A 14,921-nucleotide genomic window follows, 5' to 3' on the forward strand; every position below is an offset into this window, starting at 1 on the left:
TCTGTAGGAGGCTCCAAGTACAGGCGCAGGCAGGGGCGGCCCCGGGCTGAGGACCCAGGCCAGGTGGACATGGTGTGTAACTCTGGTGCTTAGGTCCAGGGCTCACGGCTCCCCTGCACCCAGGATGTGGTTCAAGGCGCTGCCACCCCCACTCCCTCCTGCAGCGCTCAGAGTGGGGCATCAGGACTGCCCTGGGTTCTGCCCTCATCGCGTCCCACCATCATCTTTTGCCCCTGCCCTCACTGGCCTGCTCAAGTCGTTTGCCCTTGATGTCCCCTCACTCTCCCCAGAGGGGTCTTTTTGAGCCCAAATTGAGACAGGCCCTCCCTTGCTGGGGACTGTGTATGGCTGTGTAGGCTGTGTAGCCAGTGCCTGCCTCCTCCACAGCCCTCCCCACCCCACAGAAGCACAGGTGTGCTCAGGGCAGCTCCTCCTGCCCCTGGCTTAAGTCCCTCACCTCCCCACCCCATTAACTGCTGGAACTAGCCCATCCTCCTGATATAGCGACAAGAGGAGCAGATCTTATTTTAAGAAATCTGGCACAGAGGAGTGCAAAAAGGAGGAAATCATAGTCCCAGCTACTCAGGAGGCCGAAGCAGGAGGAACCCAGGAGTTCGAGACCATCCTGGGCAACACAGTGAGACTCCATCTCTACAAAAAGTTAGCTAAGCCTGGTGGCCGCACACCTGTAGTCCCAGCTACTGGGGAGGCTGAGGTGGGAGGGTTACTTGAGCTCAGGAGTTCAAAGCTGCAGTGAGCCGCGATGGCACCAGCCTGGGTGACAGAGTGAGACTCTGACTTTAAAACAAAACAAAACTTCTCAGTTTCATATGGGGAAAACAGGTCGTGAAACGAGAAAAGTTCCCTCATCCCCTCCCAAGGCATGCGATGGGGGCGTGTTCCACTTCCTTAGTGCCCCACGCCTCAAACCTCTAGGGGAGCACACGGACAGGCAGGCTGTGAGGCTCCGGCTCCACGGCAGTGTCTAGGGGTGAACGTTTACAGCTGAAGCCCCAGTGGGTGTGTGTTACAGGCTGCTTTTTCAGTTTAGCTGTCCATAGGTGGCTTGTACTAGTCAGCTCAATTAGATGCTTGCCTTATCACAAGGACAGAGGGCTTTCAGTATCGTGGGTTCTTGCCTTGGTGTAACAGAAGAATTGGATCACACGTGGGCTTGGAGAATGAGTGTAAGGTTTTATTGAGTCGAAGTAGCTCTCAGCAGATAGGGGAGCCAGAAGGGAGATGGTTTTCCCCTGGAGTCGGTCCGCTTGGTGGCCTGGGCTGTCCTCCAACTGCCCGGCCAGATTCCACCTCGTTCTGCTGGTCGATGGCCTGCCAGCATGCCAGCCTCTGTCGGGTTGCTCTTCCACTGCCATGCTCCCCTCGACGTCCTCTCAACGTCCTCTCAGCGTCCAGCTGCTTGTGTCTCTGCTTGCTAGGGTCTTGGGGGTTTTTATAGACACAGAATGGGGGTGTGGCGGGCCAGGGTGGTCTTGGGAAATGCAGCATTTGGGCATGAATGCAGGAGTGCCTGTCCTCACCTAGGTCTGTAGGCCCAGGCCCAGGGGTGGAGCCCTTGCCAGGGGACTTCCCTTCCCAGCACTTCCCTGCCCCTCTCCCGTATCATTTGGAAATGTGGGGAGTGAGCCACACAGTGTGGTCTACACCCTCCCAGATCCTCCCCACAGCCCTGACGGTGGCTCTCACAGACCCTTCCTGAAAACAGCAAAGGGACAATGGTGGCAACACCCAATGACAGCTTGCCGCTGCTCCCTTAGCTGGGATCACGGAGGCGGCACATGGGTCATAACTGTGGTCCCTGCAGGCCACCCAGGTGCCTATAGCTCTTTACACAGTGGCCATGCTGATCCTAAGAGGAGAAACTTGCAGAAGACAAAGAACGGCTAAGCCCACCCTGGCTTCTCCTGGGTTCTCCATGTTCTTCTGTGCCAGGCTCAGTGGCGCCTCGTCTTGGTTTTTGGACGTCCTTGTTCCTGTTTTTCCATGTTGCTAGAGCTTCTCCTTGAGCGGTTTTTCCACAAGGAATCCTTGGTGTCCACGGAGACCTCTGTTTTACCCTCCTGCTTACCATTCTGGCCGGCTTTGGAGTTCAGGCTTGACCACCTTCCCCAGAGCTCGAAGGCCTGGTCTTACCGTCACTGAGCCTCTTGGTTCCTGACTATAATCACCTCTCCCAGTGCTGAGTTCTTTTTTGCCCCCTTCATTGTGTGGCTCTCTTTGTTCCCCGGGGACCTCTTCCGTCAGATGGTTGGCTCACCCTGAGGCCCCTGGTTTCTGGGCTTGATGGGCAGGAGGCTCTATTTGTGTGTGCAGGTATGTACATGTTACCCATGCATGTGTGTGTGCATGTATTTGTGTGGGGCCTAGATCTGTGAGCCATCCCTGGTGCTGAGTGGGGCAGAAGCCCTATGTTCCAGGCTGAGCTCCTGGTGCTGAGTGGAGTAGAAGCCCTGCTGTCAGAGGCTGAGCTGCTGTGGGGGCCCCTGGCAAGAATAGCCTGCCCAGGAAGTCCCGTGGTCCTGGTCCGTGTACTGGAGGTGGGCGCCTCAGCAGAACTCTGTAGCTGGAAGGACTGGGCTGTGTGCCTAGCTCTCTGCCCTGCCCGGAGGTGACCTCAGCACACCCCCAGCATGCCTGTGGCAGATCTGGGATTCAGACTTGGGGTCCCGGGCCTGTTCTGTGTGTGTTAGTGAGGGCAGCAAGCTTCTCACCCCCACAGGCACAGGCCCCTAAGACACAATCCCCCTGCCTGGCTCAGGAGAATAGAGAGGCCAGAGACCACTGGACCAACTGGTATGATTTCTGCCTACTCAGAGCCCCTAGCCTCTGGGGCTCGGACTCCTTGTGTGTAAACTGGGTGATGCCCCATGTATGCCAGGCTCTGCCCAAGGTGACTGTGCATTGATGTTATTGCCATGTTATCGGTAGCTCGTTCCAAGTGGTCCTGTGTAAAACGTGCACCAGGAAGGAGAAGCAGACCGAGGAGAGAGAATCGGCAGGCTCTGTCAGGGGCCAGTGAGCTGCTCTTGCTCGCACCTGGGGAAGTTCAGGGCTGACTGAGCCTCCTCAGTTCCCAGAGGGAGGGCAGAGGGTGCAGGTGGACCTGGATTCCAGCAGAACCACCTGGCAGTCTGCTGCTTGTGGCCTTGGCCATCCCCTGACCTGGCTGTTCAGGAGACGGGTGATCAGCGGGCCTGCACCCCACAAGCCAGCACGGCACATCTCCCAGCCCAGGTGTAGGAGGGCCCTGGCCTGTGTTCAGGGGACCTGGAATGCAGCCTTGATGCACAGGGCACACCGGTGTGCTCGGGGAGCCAGGTTTCCAGGAGCTGCCCTCAGAGGAGGCACATCACATTCATTTCTCAAGTGGGTGGCAAGTCCCTAGGTGCTCCTAGGCAAGTCTTAGAACCATGGCTATGCCTGAGATCACTCATAGTGGTTTGTATGTAAAGCCTGCACCAGGAAAGAGAGAGAATCGGCGGGCTCTGTCAGGGGGCCAGGGAACCAGCCTCCTGCTCAGCCTGCGCGGTAACGTCAGGAGAGGCCGGGGCAGCTGCCAGGCAGTGACCCGGGAATGGTGCAAGCGTTTTGCAAGGGCCCATGCAGCCTAATTAGGAACCTGGGCTCCCAGGTGACCACGGGGAGGGGCGCAGACAGAAACTCACAGCAGCCCTGGTTAATCGCCTTAAGAGTCTCTTGTTTGTATAGTGCAGACTCGACTTGGCAACGGCCCAAATCAACTTGTTTTCTTACTGTCAGGTTCAGATTCTGGAGATGCCATCCAAGACGTCAGTGTGCGCCCTGAAGCCGAAGGCAGATGCCAAGCTAGGCATGCCCATGTGCCTGCGGCTGTGGCAGGTAAGGCCCCGCGTGCACCAGCCACGCCCTGCCAGCCACGCCCACGGCCATGAGTCATGCTCCATTCAGGATCTGATTTATCGTCAAGCCACTCAGGCAACTCTCCCCCCAACCCCCACCGCAGGGAACCTGTGCAGCCGCCTCAGTGTCCCCATGGCCCTCTGCTTCCCGCTGCTGCAAGGGGCCTCCCGTCAGCGTCCCAGGAGAGGCCTGGCTTCAGCCAGCAGCGGTGGCAGCAGGTCCTTGTCCTTTGCAGGCTTGGGTGGGTTCACCCCGCAACCAGTGGTGCCCTCCAGTGAGCAGTGAGGAGGGGACAGTGGTGTCTGCCAGCGCCTCAGTACTGGGGCCCTGCTTAGGGCAGGGCGGGCCACGCTGACTAACTACAGCAAGCCTGCATGTCCCCGCTTTGCTTGGAATTAATTTTTGTTACTTCTTTGCCTCTTAGAGGCAGGGGTGGACTTAACACAATGACATTCCCTGAGGCCGCACTTGGAGTTTCTGATCCACGAACACTTCCTTCCTTCTCAACTGTTCTTTGTGGTTAGACAGGGTTGGAAGGCATCAGCCGGGGCCCAGGTCGGGATTGCTGGGAGGGACTCTTCTGGGCCAGCTGCCTCCATGCAGCACAGCTTCCTTGAGGCCAGCCTCCTCCCTCATCACCCTCCAGGCCAGGTGTAGCTGCCCTCCTCGGGGCTGCTCATGTCTAGGGCTACAGAGCAAGTGGTCCCATGCATTGACTTGCAAAGAGCCCCTTAGCCCTGAGCTGCCTCAGAAGCCCATGGTAAGGGGTCACCAGCAACACCCTTCCTGGGGCCCTAGGTCATGCCAGGCACCCTCCTTTTCTTTTTTTTTTGAGACGGAGTCTCGCTCTGTCACCCAGGCTGGAGTACAGTGGCGCCATCTCGGCTCACTGCAAGCTCCGCCTCCTGGGTTCACTCCACTGTTCTGCCTCAGCCTCCCGAGTAGCTGGGACTACAGGCGCCCGCCACCGCGCCCGGCTAATTTTTTCTATTTTTAGTAGAGACGAGGTTTCACTGTGTCAGCCAGGATGGTCTTGATCTCCTGAGCTCATGATCCACCCGCCTTGGCCTCCCAAAGTGCTGGGATTACAGGCGTGAGCCACCGTGCCCGGCCCAGGCACCCTCCTTTTCTGTTCGACTCTGAGAACTGCCCTGGGCTGGGCCTTTACCAGGAGGTGACTCTGGTTCACTGCCTCTTTGACCTCCTCATGAGAGCAAGACTGGACGGGCCTCTGCAGTTGGTGGGCGTCTGCATGCCCTGCAAGGCCCACCAGGACGGGCACCCCCAGAGGCCCTGCCCCCAGCTTTTCTCTCTCTCCATGTGACCAGAAAGCGGGCGCCCCTCACTGCAGTCAGCTTCCCCCTGTGGTTTCTTGACTGAGAAGGTTCACTTGGAATTTGGGGTCTCCCGTGGGCTGATCCTGTGGTGCTACTTCTGCGGCTGTGGCCTTTTGGGGAGAAGCCCTCATGGGAGTCAGGGCAGCTTCCGGGGGGCTCACCTGGGATGATGAAACTCGGTGCCAGCAGGTTCACAGCCGGGCCACAGGGGCTGCAGCGGAACCTGGGTCATTGGCCTCCATGTGCCCGGACAAGCCTCCTCCAAGAGCTTGACAGGGGTTCTGCTGGGAGGAAAAACGCCCCCCAAGGCTGCAACCCCACAGGCAGTGGACAGGGCGTCCAGATCCTGGGAAAGGGTGTCCGGGGCCGCACCGCTCCTGTTCCACCCCTTGGGAAACGTGGGTCATTGCACAATCATGTAAAATTCCAACAGAAAAATGCGTAGAAAGGGATGTACAAACTTGTTAAGGTAATTAATGTAGTTGACAGAGGACAAATCGCGTTTCTGTTGGCGATGGAGATCCAGCGTGAAGCATTCCGCTAAGAAAAGCCGACATTAACTCCACATGTTCCCTTTTCCATCCCCAAGCCTGAGGGTCGGGTTATAATTTGTCAATCCAATTGTGGCACAGTGGCTTGACTTGCTATTTTTTTTCTCAAACACTGAGAGTTTTCTTTTCTTTTCTTTACTTTTTTTTTTTGGCGGGGGGCAATCTCATTTTCATTTTTTATTTAAACATTTAAAAAATTTTTAAATCTTTATTATATTCTTATTTTGCTCCTTAAAGCAGCTGACCTGCAACATAAGAATAATTGTTATTAATATATAAAAGATCAGGACCTATGTCGAGCCTGAGGCAGTCACTGGCACAGCCCTCAGGGCAAGGGCCCCTCCAGCCAGCCCTGCCCTGCTTCCTGGGGTACGGTGCATTGAGGGCTTCCCACGGCCCCCGACCTGCTGTGTCCCTCTGGGGCTGCCAGTCGATAGGAGGGGTGCAGAATGAGGCCTGGCCTCCAGGTCTCATCTGCAGGCAGGGAGAAGGCAGAGAAGAACAGATCTGGGAGACTTCAGATCCTCTCCCCAGCAGAGGTCGGGCAGCATCAAGGCTGTGGGCACCGAAGTGCCCCAGCCACAAGAGGACTGCCCTGCCTGTGGTGTCTGTCACTGGGGAGCTGCAGGGACCAGCGGCATAGCAGAGGCTGGCAACCACAGGGCAAGCCCCTCCAGGCCAGGTTGGCTTCTGCTCCGGCCACCCTGTGGCACCATGGCAGGCAGGTCAGTCACACACACAGTCCCTGCGCTGGCCATGGCATCTGAACTCAGAAGCAGTGGCTTCACACAGGCGCTAGGCTCGGAGACTGCCAGAAGGACGTCAGTGACGGGAGCAGCCCCAGGCAGTCTCAGCTCTGGCAGTGGAGGACAGTGCCAGGGAGGAGGGTGGCGCAGGCTGGGAACAGGCACCGCCACAGAGCACTGCCTGAGGGGAGCGGGTCCAATGGGGAGAGTCTTTGGAGTCAGCTTCTGGGGCTGGTCTGCATTCCTGGTTGGGATGCGGAGTGTTCCCAGCTGCTCTCGCCTGGCCCTCACCCACTCTGAGTTCAGACACACCGCTTACCAGGGGGAGGCCCTTCCAGGGAGCCAGGGCTGCCTGCAAGGAGCTCCTGTGCAGAGGGTGTGGCACCCATGTCAAGGAGGAAGGTACTGTGGGTCCTGCACGCCTCATTTCCCAGCAGGTGATTTGAAAGGTGCCAACGTGGAGCTCCTCCCGGGGATAAAACAGCAACACACAGCAGCATGGCCAGGGCTTCTGCGGGGAGGGGCAGGGCGCTGAGTACACTCGGGGGCCTGGGGCAGCCCTGCCTCCCAGGGACAATGTGGACTCTGGCAGCAGGGCATGACTTGGGACGAGGCCTGGGAGGAGATGCCCCGGGAGGAGACGCATCGACCACCACTTGCCTCCGCCCGGAGCCTCACTCTTCTCAGTTTCGTCTGTGTGAACTCTGTTATTAGAACCCAGCGGTTTTACAAGTCTTTTCCAGGGACATGTATGAGGACCACTGGACCAGCTCTGGCCTCGGGTTCACATGCCCACATCCTGCAGGGCACAGTGACTGTCCTTCTGTCCCTGGCCTGGCCATCCCCTCCAGGTCAGGGCAGTTGGCCTCAGGCTCCGGGCCTGGCTCCCCCGGTTCCCTGGAGCCCTGGTCCTTGTGCTGTTTGAGGACTCAGCATCCCTTTGTTAGGTACGCACCCTGGTGCCTTCCGGCTCCCCCAGGTCTCCTTGCTCAGCCATGCCAGGTTTCTCTGGGCTGTCATTCTCGGTGCCGGGGACTGACGGCTGTGTCCCCAGGGTGATGCGGAATCCTGCAGCGCTCTCCTCCTGCAATTATTCCAGAGGCTTAACAAACGAGGCGTCTGCCCAGGGCTCGGAGCCCTCTGACCTGCGCCCTCATTCATCACGAGAGCTCGGGCAGCTCGCGCCAGGCTTCAGGGGCGGGGGCTTCAGCAGCCACGTTGACAAAGCACAGAGAGTTCATTTTTCATGGAGATGGAGCTCACGGTTTCTTCTGGCTGGCGGCTCTAGACAGGTGACCAGCCCCAGTGAGCAGTGGCCACACATCTTAGGCCTGGGGAAAGGAGGCGGGAGGACAAGTCCCTGTGCATGGGAGAGGTGGAGAGGGTTGGCAGCACTCACAGTGGCTGGCGAGTGCCCAGCATCACCCCTTTGGGCAGAACCCAGGATGAGCACGTGCAGGTTGCAGGGCTGGTGAGAAGTGGTACAGCAGTGGGAGACCTCGGGCTCAGCTCTGTGCCCTCCACCCCTATGTCCTCGGGGTGCCCTAAGGGCAGCCGTGCCAGTCCCATGCTGACAGCATCAGCCATCCAGGGGCTGTACAGGAGGGCACTGGCGGTGCAGAGCTTCTGAGCTGTGGCAGCCACGTGGAAGACATGGGAGACAGCCCCAGCCAGCAGGAGGGGCAGGAGATCTCCAGAGCCCCTTCTCCCCCAAAACTCACTGAAGTCAGAGTCCTTCTAGGAGCTGACTGCTCTGCTGTTCCCCGCAGGCCGACTGCAACCCCCGCCCACTCCTTCTGGCCGGCTATGAGGATGGATCGGTGGCCCTGTGGGACGTCTCTGAGCAGAAGGTGTGCAGCCACATCGCCTGCCACGAGGAGCCCGTCATGGACCTTGACTTTGACTCCCAGAAGGCCAGGGGCATCTCGGGCTCCGCGGGGAAGGCGCTGGCTGTCTGGAGCCTGGACGGGCAGCAGGCCCTGCAGGTCAGTGCGCCAGGCCCTGGGCCTCATTTATCCTCCTCTGCACTAACAGTCTGATAGGCTGAAACAATATTTAGGCATGAAGAGGAGCTGTTGCAGATCCCTGGCTAATTAATCACTTGGAGGCGGGTGCAGGGGGGCTGTCCATGGCTGGCGCAGGAAGAAGGGGGCGTGGGCGCTGGCAGGGTGTTCACATGGTTTGGGTTTCGCCCAGACCTCGGGTTCATGCCATTACATCTTGTCCATCTAGAGAAAGGCACGCAGAGTCCAGGAATACTCAAACCCCTTTGTGAAAACTCAGAGGAATTTGGTCAGTAAGGAACTGATTAATCAAAAAACAAAAAAAAACCCCAGTGTGGAAAACTACAAGGAGCTGTGGCCCCCGTGGTGGTCTGGAGCTGGCCCGAGGGAGGCCGTTGCTCACGGGCAGTGGGAAAGCCCAGCAGGAAGGCAGGGAGGCCTCAGGGCCGCCTGGCGGTTGCTAAAGATCTTCCCGGGGTGTCTCCTGGGCTCTCCTGGCTGGCGTGGCTCGAGGGGCACCGTGGTGTCCCTCTCTGGGCCTGTGGCTCCAGGGCTCAACACAGGGTAGCCTGGCCTACACATGTGGCCCCATTTGGGATGGGAGGGATCGGGTCAGGCTGGTGGGAGCAAGGGGAGCCTCCTGTCCAGGTCTCACTCTGGTGCAGGTCTCAGGGCTGCAAAGACCATGGGGAATGAGGTGCTGGGTGTGGCCTGGGTACATCCTGGCTTCTGGGGGGTGGACAAGGAGCCCCCATTCACCAGAAGCCTTGGAAGCCAGAGACTTACCCACAGCCAGCGAGTGGCCTGATTGCCCAGTGTCGTGGGTGAAGGGCCTCCAGGGGGAGCTGCATGTCCCGTGAGGTGGCTACTGGCAGCAGCAGCAGCTCCCAGCCTCACTGAGGACAGGGCCTGGGGCTGCCCTTCTCTGTGGGGCTGTGGTCCGGGCTGTCTGTATGACAGGAGGCCACAGGGAAGGCATCCCTTGGGCCCCCCAGGCGGGGCAGACTTGCCAGCAGCCCCAGCAAGCCTGCTGCACCTCACGCTCGCCCAGCCCTGGCCCCGTGGGGCGGGGAGGGCTCACCTCGGGTCCGTCAGGCCCACTCCTGAGTAGGCACCACCAGAGCCTTTGAAGCACATGGTGGAGCTGCGAAGGACGGGCCCTGGTGAGACCAGGATACACAGAGGGGCGGGGTTCTGTGAGCGGCCCCAGTGCCCTGTGGGCATCACCAACCTGTGTGGGCACATGGCAGACTTGCAGGAGAGCTGTGTCCATCCATTGCCCATCCGTCAGCTGTCCTGGGGGTGGAGACGCAAGTCCCTGCTGTAAGTGGCAGAGCTTCTCGTGTTTCCCTGGGAGGAAGGGTCTCCTGAGGCCTAGTGGGCCTGTGTGATGGGTGGATAAGAGTCATCATGATGCCCATTCTTAGCAACTAGAAGCTGAGCTGCTCCGGGCGCTGGGAGGCTGAGCCCCTCTGGGTGCTGGGTCTGCATGTCTGGAAGGGGCATCTCCCTCCCACTCCCTCCCTCCTCCTCAAGCCTGGCAGGGACCCTGCAGGGCGCCCCCATGGGGTCCAGTGTTCACTTGGCACTGGCTTGTCCTTCACCAGTCTGACAGTAAAGGGCTGAAGACCCAGGCAGCTTCCCTGAGAGCCCCCAGAAGGCTCTTCCCTGCAGTCCCCACCCCTGCGCCCAAGACCCCGGGAAGGGGCCCTCCTGCCGTCCTGGCCCAGATCTGCCTCGTCTCTCCTGGCGTGCTTGGGAAACAGCTGCTGGAACTTAAGACTGTAATTTATGGGGCACGTTCCAGTCCAGAGATGAACTTGACCGGATTGATGAACTGAAAAGTTAAAGCAAAAGGGGGACCAGGTATTAATGAATTGAAAAGTGACAGCAGAAGGGAGAACCAGGAACTGGAAGTGGTTGGCGTGGCTGTGGCGTGCTGGGCAGGGCATCGGCCCGTGGTGCACATCAAAGGAGAAGCGCTTCCCCTGCTGAGCCCTGTGTTGCATGGGCCAGGAGGAGGCCTGGGAGGGGACAGGCGACCCCAGGGACAGGGGACAGGGAGCTGGAGAGGCTGACATGCCACCCTCTGCCCAATGTCACATCTTAACATTGATCTTAGAGGCCCTGGAGACTGCAGGTTCTGTAAAGCCCAGGCCTTAGGGAAAGCCTCTGGGGGCGCTTTCAGAGGTGAGCTGCCTGAGAGCGTTCTTGCCGCTGAGAGCAAGCAAGGTGACTGAAGGTCCTCAGCACCCACAGGTGTCCTCACCCACCGCCTGCACTGTGACTCCTCGGCCAAGAGCCACGTGGGTGCGGCTGTGTGTCCCTCACACCCTCCCGCCGAAGCCTCTGATAAGCCAAGATCAGTCTCCCCCCAGCGGGTGCTGGGAGCGGAGACGCAAATGAGGTTCCCGGAGCAGAGCATGGGTAATCGGAACCAGATGGTGGCCTGGCCGCGCCACGCATTCCTGGCACCTGAAGTCATGCGCTATGAGAGACACTGGTGGCCAGAGATCCTTCCTGGAAGGGCCAGGTCCAGGCTGGGGCTTGGCCAGGGGCTGCGATGGTGACGAGGAGGCTGCCCACATCAGGATGCCACCTGAGGGTGCCTTGGAGGCAAGTGGCAACTGGCGCCCTGCCTTGCTAAGGTGGCTTTCCCACGAGCCGTCGCAGTTAGAGCCTGCGTTGTCATCAGATACAGGTGGTACGCAGGCCCTCTCCCTCCCACATTTGGGGTAGCGCCCACAGCCTTGAAGCGGGGACTGATTTACAGCCAGCCATATTCTGAGGCCTTTAAGTAATAATGAGGCTCCCCTACTCCAGACAGCCCTGGCCTGGGAAGTGGACCAACCGTGGCTCTCCCATGAGGCACGGCCAGGTGTCCCAGCTGCGCTCCCATCTGCACAGCAGTGGTGGCTGCTGCTGCCGTCTGCCAGAGGCTGCCCTTTAGAGGGCAGTAGCAGAGCTGCTGGGCAGCCAGGAGGGAGGGCAGAGGGCCCTGGGTCAGCTCCCCGTGCATGGCATCAGGAGGAGAGGCTTGTGCAGGGCGTGGGCATGGTCCCACCTGCCATCAGGAGCACAGTAGTGCAGGGCCCTGGCTGCCATCACTGCAGGGCCAGGACCGGTCCTCTTCTTCAGGAACACAGGGCTGGAGCAGGCCCTAGTCTTTCTCCAGGAGGCCCCACCAGGCTTCCTGCATCGTCCTCATTTCCTGCGGGAAGCTGGTCTTTGCACCTGGTTTTCTTTACCTCGATGCTGTCACTGCTTTCTGAGAATGGCTGAGGTGGGTGTGGGGTCACTTCTGTCCCTGCAGGCAGTGGCCGCCTGGCTGGTGGGTAGGCACAGCCAGGCTGCTGGGCAGGAGGAACTGGGCATCTCAGCCTCCCACAGGTGAAGACACGCCGTCAGGACTCCTACGGAAACCTCCCCGCGCGCCTAGTGGCTCCAGGCATTCAGCAGCTCTTTTCTCCCTGGGAAGGACCTTCCGGCAAATTCCTATCAAGAGGGCCCTGAGCAGGCCCCAGTGGCTTCAAGTGAGGGCCATGGGGTGGGGCCCGGTGTTTGCTCTCTACCACTGACTTAGGGCAGAGGTCATAGGAGAGAAATGGGAGACAGTGACGATGGCATCAAATCAGCCTCCTGTTCTTGTTCCCAGCCACCAGTTCCCTCCCTGGGCCACTGTGTTCTGGTCCCTGAGAGCAGGGAGAGGCTCCTGGGTCTGCAAGCACAGGCGGTGAACCCCACACGCGTGACACGTACATGCCAGCATCCCCCCACGGCCCTGCACAGCAGGTGCTGGCCTTGATGGCCCCTCAGCCGGGTCACAGGGAGCCAAGTGGGGAGGCAGGGGCTGGTGTGGAGGGAGGGGAGGCAGCCCTGAGGTCGGGTGCTCTGCACACTGAAGCCAGCCTTGGCTTGTGGTTGCCAACCAATGGCTGTGTGTTGTGCTGCAGCACGTTCAGCTGCTTGTGTGTGCACAGGCAGGACGCTGCCAAGACCCCTAGAGCCAAGGTCTGCCAGGCAAGAGAGGTAGAGGACAGGCAGAGCATCTGGGATGTGCTGGGACTGTGCTGGTTATAGTGGGGGATGGGAGGGGAGGGGCCATGAGAAGGGTCAGGGCTGCAGGCCTTGGTAAGTCCATGAACAAGGGGGCTTGGGCCCTGGAGACACCTTGAAAGGGCAGGACGATGGGCCTGCAGGGGCTTGGCCTTGAGGGACAAGCTGGTGTTGAGGTAGGAGGGCAAGGTGGCTGAGAGGGCATGGCGAGGCACCGACCTCACTGAGCAGGAGCCTAGAGCAGCGTCAGGGGGCGCAGGCGGTGGTATCCCAGGCCGGGGTGAGGGCTGTGGGTTATTTAGTGGCATCTCCTCGCCAGGTAAGGCTCCTCCCACCTCTCCTGGGGAAAGAATCTGGGTCTTGAATGGGTGCCTGATGTCACCAAATGCTCTCACTATATCTCTCTGACTCATACAGGTTTTCTTCTTGAATCTGTTCATTGCATTGTTGGCGTTTTCTTAAACATTAAAACAACTAATATCCTCAGTCTGTCCCTGGATCTCAGGGAAAAGTCCTGAAATCACCATGAGCGCCCCCCATGTGTGACATATGCTCTGCCCACTCCGCTGGCCTGGGCCGGAACTGCCCAGGGCCACAGACTGACTTGGGTCTCCCTCTCCCACCACCTGCCTAGTGACAGGAGCCCCGGGCTCAGGAAGCTGGTGGGGAGCGTCCTCTCTTCTCCCGATGGATGGACACATTTGGGCGGTGGAGGTAGGGGGTTGTGAGTGACTGTAGGTTGGTCTTCACCTGCACCATTACTGGGCAGTTATTTTCTCTGCCTGGGTTGTTTCCTTTGTGGACTAATTTAGGTTTCCTGATTTGGGGGATTTTTCTTTTTTTTTTTTTTTGAGACGGAGTCTCGCTCTGTTGCCCGGGCTGGAGTGCTGGACTGGAGTGCCGGACTGGAGTGCAGTGGCCGGATCTCAGCTCACTGCAAGCTCCGCCTCCCGGGTTTATGCCATTCTCCTGCCTCAGCCTCCCGAGTAGCTGGGACTACAGGCGCCCGCCACCTCGCCCGGCTAGTTTTTTTTTTGTATTTTTTAGTAGAGACGGGGTTTCTCCGTGTTAGCCAGGATGGTCTTGATCTCCTGACCTTGTGATCCGCCCGTCTCGGCCTCCCAAAGTGCTGGGATTACAGGCTTGAGCCACCGCGCCTGGCCAATTTGGGGAATTTTTCTAGGAATGTGTGGGCATACAAATCCTCAAGGTTATATTCCTAGTGACCTTTTTTGGACTGCTTGTGATGATTGTTTAAATTTCTGCCGCATTCAAAGCTCTGTCCCTGCTTTATTCCTGATCAGTCTTGTATGTGTTTGTCCTTGAGCATTTCTATCTTTCTGTTCATCATTTCTGTCCTTGCCATGCTCTCCCTCCATCCCATGTCCCCTGGGTTGCATCTGCTGCCCTGCCTGGGGTCAGGTGCACAGCCCATTGGCACTCAGCCTTCCCTTGTCCGCCCCACATGGAGCCTGTTTCCACAGGTGACCACCCAGCTGGGCTCCCTGGTGCAAGAAGACATTGTCTTCCTCCCCTCACTTCCAGGCAGACCCCATTTTTATTATTTTTTTTTCCATGTTCCTCATTTGACACAAAGACCCCATTTTTATTTGTTCTCTGGCTGCTGAGTTAATTAGAATGTTTTTATGGTTCTGAATGTTTGATTTTTTCCCCCAGTTATTTTTTAGATTTCAATTTCTAACTTAATTAACCTTGTGGTCTGGGAACAAGGTCTGAATGATATCAGTTCTTTGAAATGCAGGGCCGTCCAATTTTCATAAGCACTGCACATGTGCCAGGGAGGCGGTGCTGGTTGTCAGATGCCCCGCTGCACACGTGAGTGCCAGGCCCATGTGTCTACTGATTCTTAGGCCTTTAAGTCATCCTGCAGGGGACCAGGGTCCCCAGCAAGTGCAGAGAGGCCTGTCCAGTTCCCTTTTGCCGGGGGCCTGTCTGTGTTTGCTTTATGCACTTTGAAGCTGACCTAGGAATATGCCAGTTTAAAATGGTAATTCCCTAGCGAGTGAGGTCTTCTCTTCATTCCCCCTCATCATCTCTAGAAAGGACATTTGCCCCAAAGCCTATTTTTCCAACTAATTAATATGGCTCAATCCAGGTTTCTTTTGGTCGCTACTTCCCTTTATAGCCTTATATTTTAATCATTTTACCTCCAACCTTCCTGGCCCTCCAGGTGTAGACACATCTCTTATGAAACCAGTTCTCACGTCGATAACTGCATTTCATGTGTGAGCGTTGCCCTGGGCATTCTTACATCTCAGGCCCTCCTTCTGGGAGCCAAAAAGTACATCCTTTAGGGATTCCTCGGGC

The 14,921-nt window shown here is 58.3% G+C and overlaps 1 protein-coding gene across 5 annotated transcripts in view; it reads left to right on the plus strand.

Annotated features, from left to right (window-relative positions):
* GNB1L (G protein subunit beta 1 like) overlaps window positions 1-14,921 on the plus strand; it is a 70,626-nt gene that overhangs the window by 47,972 nt on the left and 7,733 nt on the right. For 4 of the 5 annotated variants that reach the window (XM_028827450.2, XM_028827451.2, XM_015149651.3 and 1 more), the window contains 2 exon segments: window positions 3,781-3,879; window positions 8,304-8,519. In XM_028827450.2, coding sequence (XP_028683283.1) covers window positions 3,781-3,879; window positions 8,304-8,519 — 315 coding nt within the window. 5 annotated transcript variants of the gene reach the window in all.

Source organism: Macaca mulatta, chromosome 10 (genome assembly GCF_049350105.2).
Source record: "Macaca mulatta isolate MMU2019108-1 chromosome 10, T2T-MMU8v2.0, whole genome shotgun sequence".
NCBI classification, from domain to species: domain Eukaryota; kingdom Metazoa; phylum Chordata; class Mammalia; order Primates; family Cercopithecidae; genus Macaca; species Macaca mulatta.